At 39.7% G+C, this 18,053-nt stretch overlaps 1 protein-coding gene across 2 annotated transcripts; it reads left to right on the top strand.

Annotated features, from left to right (window-relative positions):
- The first annotated feature begins 461 nt into the window (after nucleotides 1-461).
- fbxw5 (F-box and WD repeat domain containing 5) lies at nucleotides 462-17,205 on the top strand. 2 transcript variants are annotated; one of them, XM_061734127.1, is made up of 11 exons: nucleotides 3,101-3,159; nucleotides 3,278-3,309; nucleotides 4,199-4,394; nucleotides 4,482-4,639; nucleotides 5,676-5,859; nucleotides 6,018-6,166; nucleotides 6,383-6,718; nucleotides 6,813-6,996; nucleotides 7,128-7,275; nucleotides 11,263-11,475; nucleotides 14,059-17,205. In XM_061734127.1, the coding sequence occupies exons 3-11, from the start codon at nucleotides 4,208-4,210 to the stop codon at nucleotides 14,342-14,344; spliced, it is 1,845 nt and encodes a 614-aa protein (XP_061590111.1). In that variant the 5' UTR covers nucleotides 3,101-3,159; nucleotides 3,278-3,309; nucleotides 4,199-4,207; the 3' UTR covers nucleotides 14,345-17,205. The 2 variants fall into 2 exon arrangements, with proteins under 2 accessions (XP_061590112.1, XP_061590111.1); XM_061734128.1 differs by lacking the exons at nucleotides 3,101-3,159; nucleotides 3,278-3,309 and adding an exon at nucleotides 462-581.
- Nucleotides 17,206-18,053: the final 848 nt, after the last annotated feature.

Here is an 18,053-nt window from a genome sequence, read left to right as displayed (position 1 = left end):
TCCCCGTACGTGATGACGTTCCGTCTTGTGAAAACTGATGATTAATAAATGTAATAAAGCAAATCGATAATTTAAAATGTCTATTAAGATCAAAATATTTAACTGCTTACTGCTATGCAGCAAGCAAAAGATTGTTTACCCTATACATATAGTAGGCTATTATTGTTCTCAGCTCACTGATGAATCTCCAATTGTCTAATGAAAATAGTCCCTAATAAATATTTTAACTCTAATATTTTTTTTAGCCTATGTCAGTAAGATCACTGATAATTCTGATAATTCCTTGTATATGTTTCTTCTCCCTTTTACCTCCACTATGATCTGCTGCTTCTGACTAAAATACCATCGCGGGGAAAAAATGCACACTTCCGGGGAAAATATTGCAGCCCGATACAATCTGGTACCCACACCGGCTGTCCAATGATTCTGTGTTCTGTTAGTTGGTCCGGCTGTCCGATGACTCTGTGTTCTGTTAGTCGGGTCTCACTCAGCTGCGGATTGTTTTCATTCTTCGCTGCTCGACGTTGGCGCTGCTCGGCGTAACGTTTTCTTTTTCTCTCCAACATACTTCGATTCAGCAGGTGGGCCACATTTTATGTCGGCAATCTTACATAAAACCTCGCTGATTGTCTGTTTTCAGCGAGAGCAGTGGATTATGAGAGCGAGAGCGCATTGACACGTTTAAATCTCTGTAGCTGAAAGTTGAGAACAAACGTCAGCTAACAGCTAGTTAGCCAGTTAACGCTTCACAGAAAACATGTTTATCGTGGAGAAATTAACTAGCAATTCTGAATAAGGGCTCAGAAACTCATACTCATCACATTTTCAGCTATTTAATGTCCCATTTGTTTGTTCGTTTAGCGACTTGTATGATCATCGACGGATGAAAATGTCTTTATAGGACAATAATCGCTCGGGACTTAGTTCGTTTCTGTATAAAAATATTCACGTGACATTGTGTGAATAGTGTCGTGTTTTGCGTCTGGGAGAAGTGCACGCATACGTGACACCGTTGAAGCAGTGCTGCGTGTTTTTAGTTCAATATTTAAAGCTGAAGAAACGCAGATCAGTTCAGGGCTGTGTGTGAAACAACAGCTGTCAGGCTGCAGTCAGCTGAGCTCACCCGGGTGGCTTTACCTTGCTTAGAGTTACTGATATTTTACGTTATTAGTATGATGTGGTCCCTTAGTATGTTTAAGACCAAAGCAGAAATAATAATGATTATAACCAATAATAACAATAATAGTTACACCATGAGTGTATTTATTTATTCATATATGAAAAACTCAAATATAGGAATTAACTGCCTTGAACTAATTAAACACAAATTATAATTATACTGAATAGAAAGCTATGTTTGATCACAAAGATCTATGCTGCAGGTTTTCTTTATGTTTGTCCAAAATCACTTTTTGGGGGTGTCAAAACTATCATGTTGTGTTGCTGTAGTTATGTTCACGTAATTCAGAGAACATGACAATGATATCATAAAATGATATTAATTTGATATTAATTCCTATACATTTACACTACCCTTAACTATTTAGCCAAACTAAAACTAAACCTAATCTTAAAGTGAGTTAAAAGTATTTCCTAAAATGAGTTGATATATGTTAAGTACATCAGGTTTCGGTCATCTAAAAGGAGGCAAGTTCTTATAATGAGACTAAACAGATGTGCCTCCTCATTTCAGTATTACATGTATGGTCTTTGTGAGAATTTTCATTGAGGAGATACATTTTTGGCCCCTGGTAATGTGTTTGTTCGGATGGCTTTGCTCTTGCTTAGAGTTACAGATATTTTACGTTATTAGTATGATTAAAATAACATGTCATCAGAAGATATAGCTCGGTCTGACTAACGAGGATTACTTTTGAATTACTCCCAACTTTGAAAATATTATACTTTGTCCTAAAGATATGGACAAAGCAAAGTACTTGTCCCTTTCTCTTTACACATCCCTTGCTATAAATGTCTATACTACCATTTAAAGTTAAGCTGTTGTTAACAAAACTAAAGTAAGACAGTAACTGTCTTACTTTAATTTACTAAAGAAAGTACTGCATATTTATCTGCCTATTTATTTCTGCTTTTTAGATTAGATTCAACTTTATTGTCATTAATCAGAAGTGCAACAGAAAGTATTATAGTAAATACAATATATACAGATTATAAATTAAATAATGCAGAGATGTAAACAACCTATATGAGGTTGCTAAACTTGTGCAAATATTCAGTGCACATCGACTTAGGAGTGCAAACAAATGGCATAAAGTGTCTACACTACACTGAGTTTGAGTGCAGGATCAAATGTTAATAATTACAAAAAACCTACAAATGTGCTCAATCTGTTTGGTTAAGTCTTGTATTTTGAAGAGGACACATTTTGAAGAGGAGTTAAAATGTTAAAAGTAACCTTTGTTAGTGTAATCCTAATCTTTGATGTGGGGTGACTATAATTACATGTTTTTGCAATCTGATGGCAATATCCATATTACCTGTAACATAAACACCGTAACTTGGTACACTTGATGGAGTGTCAAGTGACTTGTAAGCAATTAAAATATAATAGCTATTATAAAATGTAGTATATGTTTTACAGCTGTTCTAATAGATATTCATGGAGCTATAAGAATTTAGCTAAAATATCACAGTGTTCTGTATGATGGAGCTAGGATAAGCAGTAAGCAAAGTCATATTTCCTTGGATATTTTGATTATTTACAGTTTTTTCCCCAAGAAACCCATTCATTGATAAAATATAACAATTTAAAGGTTAAAATAAGATTTGTGAAAGCAGATTTCTGCATCTGAGGTATCATAATGATCATTTTCAAACCTCAGCAGTGGGAGGCAGGTGTTTTGCAACAGCTGATAAAGGTTAAAAAAGGAAAATTATGGACATATTTTTTCTTATTTGTATAAATCAAATATAGTCCCCTCTTTATTAAAAGTTGTGTTTTAAACTGATACATACAAGTTATTTTAGGATATTTTACAAGCCAGGGGAATCAGTATTTTTGTTTTGCTCAGTGAATGGTAGATTTAAAAATCACAATTTTATTAATTTGTCCTTAGAAGAAGCTTATAATCGGTTTATACCTCTTTGGATCAGGACCGATGAAATACTGTGAAGTACACAAGTCTTGGGCAGGTGTGAGTAAATACTGTAAACTTAGAATGCTTTCAACAATAAAAAATAAATAGATTTTATTTTATTAATACAAAAAAATGCAACCTGAATCAAATCTTTATATGTTGTGACCACCCTTTGATAGGCTTCCACTCTGGGTTTGAAAGAACTCGGTAGGTAAGTTGTTCCAGCATCTTGGAGATGTCACCACAGATCTTCTTTGACTGTAGGCTGCTTTAAATACTTCTTTCTCTGTGATGTTGATCAAGGCTCTCTGGAGACCATATCGTCACTTCCAGGTATCCTTGACCCTTTAGTCCAAAGCAGCTGCTGCTATTTTTCTACACCCCTATTCCTATGTTTTAATGCACAGTTGATTTGCCTGGCCTTGTTTCCACATGGGAGATATGGCTTTTTTGGCCGCAATTCTCCTACATAGACCAATTGTGGCCACACATTGCCGGACACTATATGGATATACCTGGTCTCACTGGCTTTTGCTTGAAGTGAGCAGGTGGCACTTCTGGCCATCTTAGGATTTTGCAAGGAAGTAACCCTTATGACCTCATTCAGACCAGTCCTGTAACCAATGGTTATGCAGGGTCTGAACACTTTACAAGATTGATTCAGATCCTAGGATGGATTCAGGAACTGCGTACAAAACTAAAATCAGCAATTGTTCACTCACCTTACTTTTTTGTAAATTGATAAGATAAACATTGGTATCAGCAGGAGCTAAAATGAGTTAGAATTGATTTGCATGCCAGATATTGGCGAAAATGTAGTATTGTGTCAATGTTTCACATGGCTTGAGCTAAAATACAGGTAAAAATAATATCAGTGACTTTTGTACTTGGTATAGGCTGGTTTTCATTAATTTCTTACAAAGAACAATGTTTTGCAAATGTGCATTGCAGTAGAGATGTTTTTTTTTGAATAACTCAATTGATCACATACATTCTGTGGTATCACCTCAAAAACATATGGCAAGTAACATTAACACCTGAACATAAATAACACATTTCTAATTTCAGTACTGTACTTGTGATGTGTTTTTGCTCCTCAGGATGTTAGGATGGACTGTTGTCCACTTCTGCCGGACAGCTTGGTTTTGGAGATCTTCCTGCGTCTGCCCTATGATGCTGTGCTAAGAGCTGGTCTGACCTGTAGACAGTGGCTGGCCGTCTCCAGAGATGAGTTCCTGTGGAAGGAGCTCTTCTACAGCTACTACCGCATACCACGCGCCGTACCACGACACCCATGTAAATATTTCATTTCAAAGAAGCATTAAATCCCAATTCCATAAAATGTCCTTTGTTTAATAACTCAAGATTTGTATCTGCACGCAGCGGCTGTGTCGTGGTACAGGGAGTTCAAACGTTTGTTTGACTGTATCCCGTGTGTGGAGGTTCAGACGCTGAGAGAACACAGTGACCAAGTCCTTCATTTGGCTTTCTCCCACAAGGGTCACCGGTTCTCCTCCTGTTCCAAAGATTGCACAGTAAAGGTAAAGATTGAAAGATTTGTTGAGGTTACTTTCATCTGATTACTCATACTTCCAGCGTGAGTAGTCATTTTCAGTATTTGAATTGTTGGTCAGCAGTAGAGCGTCACAGTTTTCTTGTATGTTAATATTTCTGCTTTAACACACATGTTCGGGTTCAACCAAGTTCCAAAATCAAAACAAATTAAAGCTGCAAGCAGCGATGCACGGGCCCTCGCACTCATGGCCACCGCCCCCCATAAGCATATCAGAAATGACACCACCCACCACTCTCTATGTCAAACCATTCAAAAGTTATAGCAGAAAATAGGGACAGCCAATCAGAAGAAGGAGCGGGGATAATTTTCACCAATTATGGTCATGGACTCAATACCGAGTCCGATTACACCACCCTCGACTCTTTATGTCAAACCATTCAAAAGTTATGGCAGAGAAAATTATTCTAGGGGGCGCTGTTGAGCCATTTTGCCACGCCCATTAATGCAAACCATTAAATATCAAATTTTTCGCCAAGCCTGGCTTGCGTGCAAAATTTGGTGACTTTTTGGGCACGTTTAGGGGGGGAAAAGGCCTACCTTTTGTCAGAATAATAATAATAAAAATTCCTACAGATACGATAGGGCCTTCGCACTGTAAGTGCTCGGGCCCTAAAAATGCTACCATATGAAAAATAACAATTAAAATTTGTACCCACTCACAGAGAATGTTGTGCAATACACAATTTAAAAAGACAACAGACTACCAAACATGACACGTTAAGCAACATGATGAAATGTTACATTTAACATGTCGATACAATAAAAGAAAAGAAATGTCTTTTATGGATACTGACTGTGTATTTTGCCATTGTAATCAAATTTCAGTCAACAAGATAACCATTTTGATTTGTTCAGTCTTCTGAGCCCTAATTTGTTTTTTTTTTCAGATAAATGTTGCAATCTTTTGTTAATTTTTCTAAATGTCACATCACCACCTGCTGTCATCTCTCTCATTAGCTACGCAGTAATGTCTTAACTCATGTTTCTCTTCTCGTTTACAGCTGTGGGACACAGAGCGGCCAGATGGACACATCTCACTGGTGCATAGCTCCAGCATGCGGCAGTTTAACTGGGGCTACACCCAGTTCTCCCAGTTCAATGCAGATGATAGCCTGCTGCTTGTTTCTGGGGTCTACCTTGGCCCACATCACTCGTCATCTGGAGAGATTGCAGTCATTAGTCTAGGTAAGAAGGATTAACTAACAATATCTGCCATTTTCTTAATTCCATGTATAAGCCTTTCTTCCTGTATGACAATATCCTAATGTCCAAGAGAGGCGTTCGTTAATTTTTTGTTTTTTTCCCCTTGACTCTCACTGTCCTTAATTGACACAACAATACAGACAATTACACGCTACTGTCACGGGTTAGGAACAAGCCGTATGATGTGTTTGGTTGCTGGCTCAATGAGACACACTTGATCTCTGGCAACTTACACTGGATCGGCAACATGACATCCTGCTCTGTTCTCTGGCTCAACAAAGCTTTCCAGGTGAGACCCGGTGCTGCTGTGGGAGTTGTCTTTTAAACTCTTGGCAGCACCGACAGGAAGATTCTCTATGGAAGTTGCAGTTGTGCTGAAATAAAATGTCTTTTTTGGTGAATACCCATACTGAGCATGCAGCAAGATCAGCGGGAGATCGGGAGTCCAACAGTTACATGTCTCATCCTTATCTGGTCTTTTAAAAAATGTTTAATTTTATTCCAGGATATTGAATCAGAGAACGTCAATGTGGTTAAACGCCTCTTCAAGATCCAAAACATCAATGTCAGTACCATTCGTACGGTCATGGTGGCCCACTGCCGCCGCCATGACAACCCAGACTTGTTGCTGGACTACGAGGCTCAGTCTCAGGCGAGGAGGCAAAAAGGGGAGCAGCAGTCCAGGCACCAACCTCTACTCTTTGACCTGGGAACCTCTGGCAGTGAGGAAGAGGAAGAAGAGGAGGAGGAGGAAGAACATCAGAGGGCAGCAAAAGGTCGCAGTTTCCCGTCTATCCGCCTCCCTCAATCTACTGTCTCAAACCTGGACCAAGTTCTTCATGTAAGATGGCTGTTAAACTTGCCTGTTTTGTCTGGCTATTATAGTTCTTTATTCTTCATAACTTGTTTTTGCGTTTGTATTCACTTCTTTGTAGAGTCGTGAAAACGTGGCGGCCAGGGAACTCCAGCTTGAAACCCAAGTAGCTAAGCTAATGGGTAGACACCACACAAAGGCCCCTGACTCCAGCCTCATTGAGCAGTCTGAGTCTGGTGAAGGAGAGGATAAAACGTATTTACTTTTTACCACCGGCAGCCTTACATACTCTCCTCACCAGATAGGTAAGATAATGTCATATTCACTGCAGCAAAAGCAAAGCTTGTGATTGAAATATACAACAAGAAATTAGAAGGATGAGGCAAATTGTTGCCAGAGATTCTTCTCTCACGAAGCTGGTGCTCTTCATTTCCAGGCATTAAACAAATAAAGCCCGATCAGATGACGACATCTGGTCCTGTCCTTGGGGAAGAGCGGAGCTCAGATGAGTTTTTTGACTCCCTGGACCATGTCATTGATATTCATGGGCATATCATTGGTATGGGCCTTTCTCCAGATCACAGGTAAATACTACCACAAATCGATTCATCCATCTTTCCATAGCCTTATGGGAGTGCACTGTATTGTTTTGTTTTTCCAGTATTTTTTCAGAACATAAAATATCTTGTAAACAAATCATAAAGTTATGGTTGGTGACGACTGGAAAGTTTACAAGACTTTTCCTCCCAACCTGCATCAATAGCCAAAACACACCTTTAGAACACGAACGTGAACTTGGATAGCCAGGAGAAATGTGTTTAATATGAGGGTGGTGATGTCAATATTGTTACCCTGTTGCTAACAAGTGGCCCAGATTTTGGTGTGAAATGATGCAGGCCATTTTTTTTTTTTTTTTTCCAACTTTTTTTATTGGGTTTTGCAGATGTAAACAATTATATCAAAACATTTTGCAAATTAAGCACACATTTTTCTTTTAGGAAACAACAACAGAAAAATACAGTGGTCACTTACATATTGCAGCATACCCGAACAACCTATATAAAACTAGAACCACAATAAAAGAAAACAAATAAATAAAATAAATAAAACTAAGACAGAAATGGACAATTGCAAAAAAATAAAGAAATAAAAAAAATATATATAATTAAAAAAAATATATATATAAAAAAAAAATTGTAATGAGAATTATTAATTAAATTTAAAAAAAAATAAAAAAAAGGCACAGGCACATCAGTCAGGTAATAGTGAATTGCAATAGAGATAGCAACAGACATCCCAAGTTAAAGCTGCATACAACCCTCATCCCAACAGAAATAACATATCTGCAGGACTCACTAAGCTGCTTCAGTCACATCAGTCAGGGGTGAGTGGGAGATCCGTCTTCTTATGATGCAGGCCATTTTTAATGGTACAAAGCCCAATGCAACATACACACCAAATGAACAAGTGGAAAAGCTCAGCTTTGAGCCTATCATGGCCGTTCCCACCTCAACAAAACACAATTCCAACACCAAAAACATAAGTGAGCACATCTAAAACAAAAATTTTTAAAAGAGTGCGACCAGGCTATCCAGTGCAAAATTCCAACCCACACAACACCTAACTTTTCCCTATCTGAGTCAGCAGAGTGTTTGAGTCTGTTGCTTTTTGATAAAAGGGAATCTTCAATTCAATGCAATAAACTTTATTTATCCCCAAAGGGCCAATTAGTTCCAGTACAGCCCGTCCAAGAGAACAAATAGGTCATAACCAGAACTCAGAGTGAAGAGGCTGAGATAATTAAATGGTAAATTTGTTGTACTGATCTGTGAGGCTGGGCAGCTTATGATTTTACCACTGACATTCACAGTTTGTGAGAGAGCAGCTTTGGCCCTGACACTAAGGTTCCAATACCAACACACCAGTAGCGCATGTTAAGACAGATTTAGTGTAGGATTTATAAAATAATATTGGGATAGTTTTATTTACATTGAACTTAGGCACTTTCTCAGGAGTAGATTATGTTGACTTCTCTTGCAGATGCTTTCTGTGTTAAGATTAAAGTTAAGCTTATTATCAAACCTACTGCCCAGGTTTTCTTCTTCTATGTTCATCTGAAAACACCTCATTCACTCCAACCTTCTGGCTTCTGTCTGTCAAAATCATCTAAAATCCAACCAACTAAACCAAAATCCAAACTGAAATCTCTTAAGAACTCAACTAAACTATGGGGTTGAATAGTGTTAAAAGCGGATTAAAAAATCAACAACTAAAATCTTTGCGTTTATATTAGGCAAAGCAAGTTTATTTGTATAGCACAATTCAACAGCAAGGTGTTTCAAAGTGCTTTTCGGAGACATTAGAAATAAAATTCACGATTTAAAATGTTAACAAAAAAGAAAGAAATAACAACAATAGATAAAATCAGTAGTTAAAATAAGATCATGTTTTGAAACTAAAACTTAAAAGCTTTACTCAAACGTAGCTGAAAATAGGTGTGTCTTCAATCTGGAGTGTTTCAGCTGATCTGAGGCGTGTGGAGCATAGAAACTGAATACTGGTTCTGACTCTGGGAACTGATGGAAAACTAGATCCAGATGACCTGAGGGGTCTGGAAGGTTCATACTGGGTCAGGAGGTCACTAAAGTATTCTGGTCCAGGACCATTCAGAGCTTTATAGACCAGCATCAGAACTTTAAAGTCTATCTTCTGACTGACAGACAGCCAGTGTAAAGACCTCAGAGCTGGACTGATGTGGTCCACTTCTTTGGTCTTAGTGAGGACTCTGATTGAGCTGCAGTTGTCTAACTGACTTTTTAGGCAGACCTGTAAAGACAATAATCAAGTCTACTAAACATGAATGAATGGACTAGTTTTTCCAGGTCCTGCTGAGACATCAGATCTATAACCTTGATATATTCTTAAGGTGATAGTAGGCATCCTCTACCCCTCACTATAAGCGAACTGTAATGGGTCAAATATACTCTGTTCTAATGAGGAGCATCCTTTTCAGAAGTTTCTCAAAATCTATAATAACTAATGAGGTCAAGGCAACTGGTCTGAGATTATACACAACCTTAGGATGACTGTGTTTGACCATTTGGACAGTGATATAATATTTTCAAATTGTTGAGACTCTGCTGACTCAAGAAAGCTGTAAAATGTGATAAAATGTTGGACCAAGTTGCTCAGAACCTGAAATGAGCAGGCACGTTTATGATATAGTATAATCCTTTTAGAATTTCAGATTTCACTTCTTTTTTAGTTTTTCCAGTCGTGAAAAGGTTTCTTCTTTGAAAGCACAACTTTTTCTGTAAAGCACAGTCCTGGGTGTCTTTGTCGCCCATGATTACTATTTAGGTATATATTAATCGTCTTCTCAGGGATCACATTGTCTAAACAGAAGGAAACACTGACAAGATCATCGTTGTTCAAACAGTTCTCCTTAAACATCTCACAATCCGTGCACTCGTTAACAACCTTGAAGATCTTGTATGGATTCTCAGTCCAGACCTTAAGCTTTTTGATGAGGAGTTCTCCCTCTGAAACCAGCTGTAGTCAGCCCCTCAAAGTGGAGGGAGAGCTTTATACACCATTTGATCAAACTATAACACAGGTCCAGTGTTTTATTAAATCTGGGAGGACAGGTCATTTATGGATAAAAACATCTTAAAGTTCTTAAAGAGAACAGTGATGAAAATCACCAAGGGTTAAAACAGGAGATCCAGGAGTTACAGCCTCCAGTCCTTTGCTAGATTGCAATTTTATCTCTGAGACATTATCCCTATTCACTCTGGGATGGATGTATACAAACATGACATATATTTGAGGGAACTCTCGAGGCAGATAAGGGGGACCCAGGGACAAAGACAGTTTAACATCTTTAGGGCACCGCTTTTCTCTTACAAGAACATGTCTGTGGTTTGTTTACTTCACTTTTGGCAAACTCTACCTTCTTGTGACAAACCAGTCACACTGGTGTTTCAATGAAGCTGAACTAAAACTTCACTGAAACTTCAGTTCCTTCTGAATGGTTTCTCACAAAGGAAACACTAAACCAATTTACACACTATTCTAATTTTAACTCTCACTTTACTTCTTCCTGCAGTTTTTTGGTTGTAGTCAAATACATTGAGGCAGCGTTATGGCCTCACATGATTTTTTTTTTTGCTTTGTTTTATTGAGCTTATTCCACTGACAGTGGCAGCTCTGCACACTGAGTATGCATGAGGGGCGTGCATTTATTTGCAATGACAACGAGCTGAAGGTCAGGTTGACTGCCAGGAAGGACAGTGAATCATTCCTCTCAACATGATGCACTTCTTACAGTGCCTAAGCCCCACAAATGTCAGAACATGTTAGTTTTAATCTTATTTTTTGAATACAGAATCTGAAAATGATTGTAACCACTAAAGTTACGAAACAAATACTTTTCTTGACATGATCACTTACCCCATCTACTCCACTTCCATCAGAAAATACCAGTTTGTGTGCTGCTTCTGAAGAATCATGAATAATCTTTGTATATTATAATGTTAAGCCTAAAACTGTTTTTTTCTACTGTTGGTCAGATACCTGTATGTGAACAGTCGGGCGTGGCCAGCAGGATGCGTGATCTCGGACCCCATGTCTCCGCCTCCTATTGCAGAGGAGATAGACCTGCATGTCATTGATCTGAAGAGCTTGAGGGAAGAGAGAAGAAGTCTGCGCGCACATCGAGCCTTTACGCCAAACGACGAATGCTTCTTCATCTTCCTTGATGTCAGCAGAGACTTCGTTGCCAGGTTAATAACCAACATCTTTTATAGTAGCTTTAATTTGACCTGCTTTACTATAACTATATTTCCATTACAACAACTATGTATGCTTTAAATGGGGCGAGTAACTTGAGTGATTGTTATTTTATTTTATTTTTTTTATCCTAACCCTTTCATGGGCTGCCCAGATAAATTGAGTACATTTTTAGTTTTTTCCTACATGTCTGCATGAGGCTCTTTTCAGCCCTCCTCTCGCTGTCACAAATACACACACATTATATCCACCCCACCCCCTCTTAATGCACAGACGCACTCCCAGTGTTGAATGCCTTTTCAGACCCTTTAAGGAGCTTGTTCTTAAGGACATCCATCCATCCATCCATCCATCCATCCATCCATCCATCCATCCATCCATCCATCCATCCATCCATCCATCGTCCGCCGCTCATCCGTTCCCGGGTCCAGCTGTTCCCGCCCTTGTCCTACGTCACTAAACAAAGTAGAAAGAAAGAAAGATAGACAGACAGAAAGAAAGAAAGAAAACACGATAGAAGAGAAAGAAAGAACCAAAAAAAAAAAAAAAGAAATTGAGCCAGAAGTTTGTTTTTCATTTTGTTGGAGGAGGAAGAGAGGCGTGTCCGCCGGCGCCGGCGGAAATAATATATTTTTCGGAAGAAATTTGAATCTGAAAATATTTTTCTGGAAATAAATACTTTTCTGACTATGCGGAATGAATCTTGGGATATGGTGGGCCGCGGAGGATACAACCGATGGATCCTTCAAACAGCGGGAAAAGAAGGCTGCATTTGAAGGAGCCTTCGAAATGGGACAGCCTTCGGCGCGCCGCGGTGACGTAATCGGCCTTCAAATCCAGCCTTCGAAGGACGCAGCCTCTGAATTGGGACACAGCTTTAGTCTCTCCAGCGTGTCCTGGGTCTTCCCCGGGTCTCCTCCCGGAGGGACATGCCTGGAACACCTCCCTAGGGAACGTCCTGCCGGAGTCCAACATGCACCGGGAACAAGTCTGACTTACTGCCGGCAATGCGACCCAGACTCCTGCTCCGATCCTATAGAAACCAGACAGCCCTTAACAGAGGGCCCCGGACTCCATGCTCACTGAGCACCCCCCACAGAAGGGCACGAGGGACACGGTCAAATGCCTTCTCCAGATCCACAAAGCACATGTAGACTGGTTGGCCGAATTCCCATGAACCCTCGAGCACCCGGCGGAGGGTGTAGAGCTGGTCCAGTGTTCCACGACCGAGACGAAAACCGCATTGTTCCTCCTGAATCCGAGGTTCGACTATCGGCCGTAATCTCCTCTCCAGTACCCTGGCGTAGACTTTCCCGGGGAGGCTGAGAAGTGTGATCCCCCTGTAGTTGGAACACACTCTCCGGTCCCCCTTTTTAAACAGAGGGACCACCACCCCGGTTTGCCACTCTAGTGGTACTGTCCCCTTCCTCCATGCGATGTCGCAGAGGCGTGTTAACCAAGACAGCCCTACAGCATCCAGAGACTTGAGATACTCAGGGCGAATCTCATCCACCCCCGGTGCCACTGAGGAGCTTATGAACCACCTCCGTGACCTCGGCTTGGGTGATGGATGAGCACGCCTCCGAGCCCCAACCCTCTGCTTCCTCAGTAGAAGGCATGTCAGTATTCTTTCCACCGTCCGACGATGTCCCCAGTCGGGGTCAACAGCTCCCCACCTGCACCATAAACAGTGCCGGCAGAGTACTGCTTCCCCCTTCTGAGGCGCCGAACGGTCCTCCAGAATTTCCTCGAGGCCGACCAAAAGTCTTCCTCCATGGCCTCCCCAAACTCCTCCCAGACCCGGGTTTTTGCCTCCAGGACTGCCCGAGCCGCGGCTCGCTTGGCCTGCCGGGAACTATCTACTGCGTCAGGAGTCCCACCGGCCAACATAGCCCGGTAGGACTCCTTCTTCAGTCTGACGGCATCCTGTACTTCCGGTGTCCACCACCGGGTTCTAGGATTGCCGCCACGACAGGCACCGGAGACCTTGCAACTGTCTTCAGTAGATTTAATTTTAAATGCTTTATTTTTTTTTGTTATGTTTGTCAACTTAGTCATGTTTAGCAGGGTAATTGTAGTTATCAACTGTGATCTTTGCACCTTTGTGGCTCAGGGAAAATCTCCTCCACCACAGAAATCGTTTTAGATGAGTGTGTGTAGTTTCGCCACCATGTGCACTTCACACAGGTTAAGGAAATGAAACAAGAAATGTCTTTGAGCCTATTCTGGTGGGGCCCTACAGTGACCTGTTCCTACTCTTTTTTTCTTTATTTATTTGATTTTTATATACTCTTGTGTCAGGCTGTCAATCAAACCAAAAAATTATTTTAGTCTGAACCCTGGAACCTTGCAGTCTTTTTTTTTTGTCTGCATATATATTAATGGTTAATACCATGTTGGTAAAAACCTAAGGTGTATATATATATATATATATATATATATATATATATATATATATGCATTTTTAATATATAATATATATCATATATATTTGAATATATCATATATACCTTGCAGTGTCCTAAGATTTGACAAATTTGCTTTACTGATTTACTCCATCACCCTCCTAAATGTAGTGGAGCAGAGGACAAGCACGGCTACATCTGGGATCGTCACTACAACATCTGTCTGGCACGTCTGGCGCATGACGATGTGGTGAATTCGGTGGCGTTCAGCCCCGCTGATCAGGAGCTGCTGCTATCTGCCAGCGATGACTCTACCATTAAAGTGTGGCGTTCACCACGGATGCTCCGTCTCGCACAAGCCTCTGCCCGACAGCTGAGGCCCCGCAGCCTCCTACCGTCCTGGCTGAGCCGCCATAAGAACTCCACACCCGTTGGCAGCGTAAATGGAAAACCATGAATCAGGTCAGGATATGTCTTAAGTAGATACCTCTGTGGTACAGTATGACTATATATACACTCCATGTATATGTCCAGTGTGGTGACAGTAAATGGTTTTGCTTGAGCTCATGGTGTTGTGACCTAAAGCAGCTCCGACATCCTCAGCTTTCAAGAGACGAGCCTCAGGGTTGGACACAAGGGGGCGATGTTGCACCAACAAAGAGGAGAAAGGATATGCAAAGTTACCACAAATACAGATATCTTCGAGCCGACACCTACATGCACAAAGACAGGTGTGCTAAAGTGTTCCCTAAGAGATAGTTACGTTTGTTTGTTTATTTGTTTGTTATTTTTAATAATGTTGCGTCTGAACAGACCAGTCTTCTGGGCCTGAGGTGTAAATGTAATGTAGACATTTATGGTTATCATGTATTTTCCATGGTCTTTTCCAAGTGCAAGAAAAGAAGAAAGGAAAAAAAAAACATGTTTTTTTTTGTTCTCATTCAGGGAAATATCTAATTGGAGTCTCAACCCCATTTTCAGAGAATTATAAGACAGCTCAAAAGCAAAAGGGACAAAAAAAAAGAAAGACTTTGAGGTGTGTTTAATGTAGTGCTCCTCGGTTTTGTTGATGTCACATCCCATTGTTTTTGTGCCCTGAAATGAGCCACCATTATTCTATAACCCGTAGAATTACTCAGTAATTTAATGTAAAAGAATTGTTGAGAAACAGTTGGCGTGAAGCATGACTGTGAACAAAAGAAAAAAAAATGTCTTTATGTAGCTAATTGTGATTGCACCTGTGTGATTTAGGAATATATGTAAACCCTCTTTATTAGCAGGACAAATCTTATCAAGTCATTCTGACACTTCAGGAGGAATCTCAGAAATCTATACCTTGATTTTCCAACTCAGATTTGTGGACAACCTTGACCCATCTTTGTCATTTTTAGTTCACCGCTGCCCGCTCCACGTTCCCCTCTACACAATTTGTCCAGAGATGTATCGTTTTTCATAAATAATGTGCACATCAAACACACGGCTGAACGAGACATTTCTTATTACCAATTTATAAACCCTTGAATGATGGTTGACTGACAACAATCCAATCATTTTAATGTGGCATAAATACATTTTATTAAGGTATTAATTTACTTTAATATTACAAAAAACCAAACCTGCAGTATATTGGCTGTTTGAAGTGTAATTCTGTATAATGAACATACAATGTTGTTGCAATTTGTTCACAAAGCTGTGCTTAAATTGAGCAATGACAATAAAGAGAATTTGACAGACGTTTTGAAGTTGCACAAATGTTACCTGTTGCTTTAATATGGACATATATCTCTTGTACCACATCTTGTCTAAATTTAATGAAGTTTATCATTTTTAAAGAGCACCTAACAAAAGTCAAAACATAATAGTTGGATTGAAATACTTGAGTGGAAGTATAGAAGCCGCCGCCACAGGCGCTAAAGCCGGGTCAGCACACTTATCTTGAAATGTTTTGAGTGTGCGTTGGCTCACGTTACACTAATAACCCCCTTTTAAAGATCTTTTACTGTAAATGCTCAATGCCAAAAATAAAACCATATGAGACGCATTATAAAGAGGCCCAGACTTTCCAGCTGTGTGGATGCATCAGTACCTGGCAATTACTGACATTTCCATGTGGGCTCCATGCTGAGAGAAAACATGACTGATTATGAACCTTTTGAATGTATCATTTTATCTTCAGAAACTTCTGACAGGTCAACACTGAATCATCAGCTTTGTTACAAAATGAACGGTACCTTCCATGTTTCGAAATGTGTGTAACGAGTCAAAAGTTTCCTTCCTTTTTTTCCCCCTCACTCTCTTCTATCTTTACAGTTATATTTTCTGTGGTGTGCAATTATTTTCAAGACTATACTTCAATAAATAGCATGTCCCAGAATGTGAGGCATCTGAAAACTGTCAGATTAGTTTTCTTTCCAGTAAATGTGTTGTGGATGGAGTTTGAATCGCGTCACAAGACCCTTTCAAACTGAAACAAGGAACCTTTGTGGGATTTCCACGAAGGTGGACAAAGTCCCACAAGGAACCAAATACTGGTCTTATTAAGTGAACAGGAAAAATGCTGTTGTAGAATAGTCAGCCAGTTAAGATGACGTGCTGATCATTCAGTTGCGTCCCACGGGGATCGAAGTAGTGACACTTTTCTGCTGTCATATCTAAATGCAGACATAACACACAAGATATTTAATGCTGTGGCTCAGACTTTCCAAAAACAACAGAAGCTGTATATCTGATGTGGTTGGCTACCACCTTACATCAAATGGAAACTTTTTCATTCTTTTCATCTTCGAATTGCAATTTCCGACTAGTATTCAATCTGCTCTGAACATAACCCTAACACCACAAACAAATTACTTTTGTCTTTCCCACGAAGGTGCATTTGACAGGTTCACTCGTAGTTTGTGATGAAATAAATGCATATCTAGTGATGTAACATCAGTGATGAGGATTAGTCAGATTAGCCAGAGCCTCAGGAGCTGCATGCTGCCCTGCAGTCCCACTCTCTGAGCATCCCAGTGTTTACCTCCACCTGTTCCTATAGATGTCTGTTGGATACCTACTGACATCCTGACCTGCAGCCCCCCCCTCCGACCACCTCAGTGTCATCTGTCTACACCTGTTCATATAGTCATGTAGTACACCAGCTAACCATGTGTCAGTCATATGTACATAGAACTCAGATTTTTCCTTCTCACAGTGAATTGATACTAATATATCTTGTCTTTTGTACCTTTAACAATATATCTGTCTCTCCTGTCTCTGTTCTTCATTCTCTCTTTCTGATCTTCCTTTTCCTGCTCCACCTGGCTGGACTCCGGCAGGAGGGTCCCCCCCCCCCCCCCTTATTATCCAGGTCCTGATCCAGGTTTCTTCCCTCTTAAAGGGGAGTTTTCCCTTGCTGCTGTTTGGCTTAAGGTTTTTCTCCCACTAGGGGAGTTTTTACCTGCCATTGTTTATGTAATTATTGTAAAAAAATTGGGGTTATGTTTTGGTCTCTGAAATGCGCTGAGAGACAATTTATACTGTATTAGACGCTATATAAATAAAATTACTAAATTGAATTGAATTATTCTAATTTGATATTTAGGCACTCTGTAATTTGAACTACACATAAAATCAAATTCAAGTAAAAACAGTTAAAACTAAATGATTAGAGACTTCTACTCATTCACGATTCAAAATCAAAAAATGTGGTTTCCTTCATTTCTAATTGCAAAAACAAACATCAGGTTTTCATACAGATTCAGTTGACAAGAGTTTTTTGGGTTGGTTAGTTCTTGTTAAACAAAGTTGACCTTTGTGTAAAAAAAGATGGAAGTTCCACTAAAAATAAACATCTACCTACTTGAAACAATATTACACATCCTGTATACATTGTGACAGTCACAAATAAAATATTTTGGTTAACTCCGGCATTAAGCCAAGTAAAACGTAAACGTAAAAAACGGTATTTACCAGCTCTTAAAAACAGGTAAATATAGCCCACAACAAATAATACAGCAGATTACATATCATTACATATCTACAAAATGCCAGCATGTAGAGGCAGTTTGTGGAAGTTATTGTAGGAAAAAAAGGTACCCTTCATGATTCAATGCCTGTAATACCACTTTCAGCAGCACTGACATGACATCATTCATTTTCTGCATATCAGTCTCGCTGTCAGACGA

This window comes from Cololabis saira, chromosome 11, assembly GCF_033807715.1.
Source record: "Cololabis saira isolate AMF1-May2022 chromosome 11, fColSai1.1, whole genome shotgun sequence".
Classification (NCBI taxonomy): Eukaryota; Metazoa; Chordata; class Actinopteri; order Beloniformes; family Belonidae; genus Cololabis; species Cololabis saira.
The sequence above is the reverse complement of the archived record's forward strand: the minus strand, read 5'-3'. Positions and strand labels throughout refer to the sequence as shown.

Coding starts and splice junctions, on each gene's coding strand:
- fbxw5 (XM_061734128.1), top strand. CDS start 4,208: ATGGACTGTTGTCCACTTCTGCCGGACAGCTTGGTTTTGGAGATCTTC. Junction 4,395..4,481: donor CGCCGTACCACGACACCCAT/GTAAATATTTCA, acceptor ATCTGCACGCAG/CGGCTGTGTCGTGGTACAGG. Junction 6,167..6,382: donor GGCTCAACAAAGCTTTCCAG/GTGAGACCCGGT, acceptor ATTTTATTCCAG/GATATTGAATCAGAGAACGT.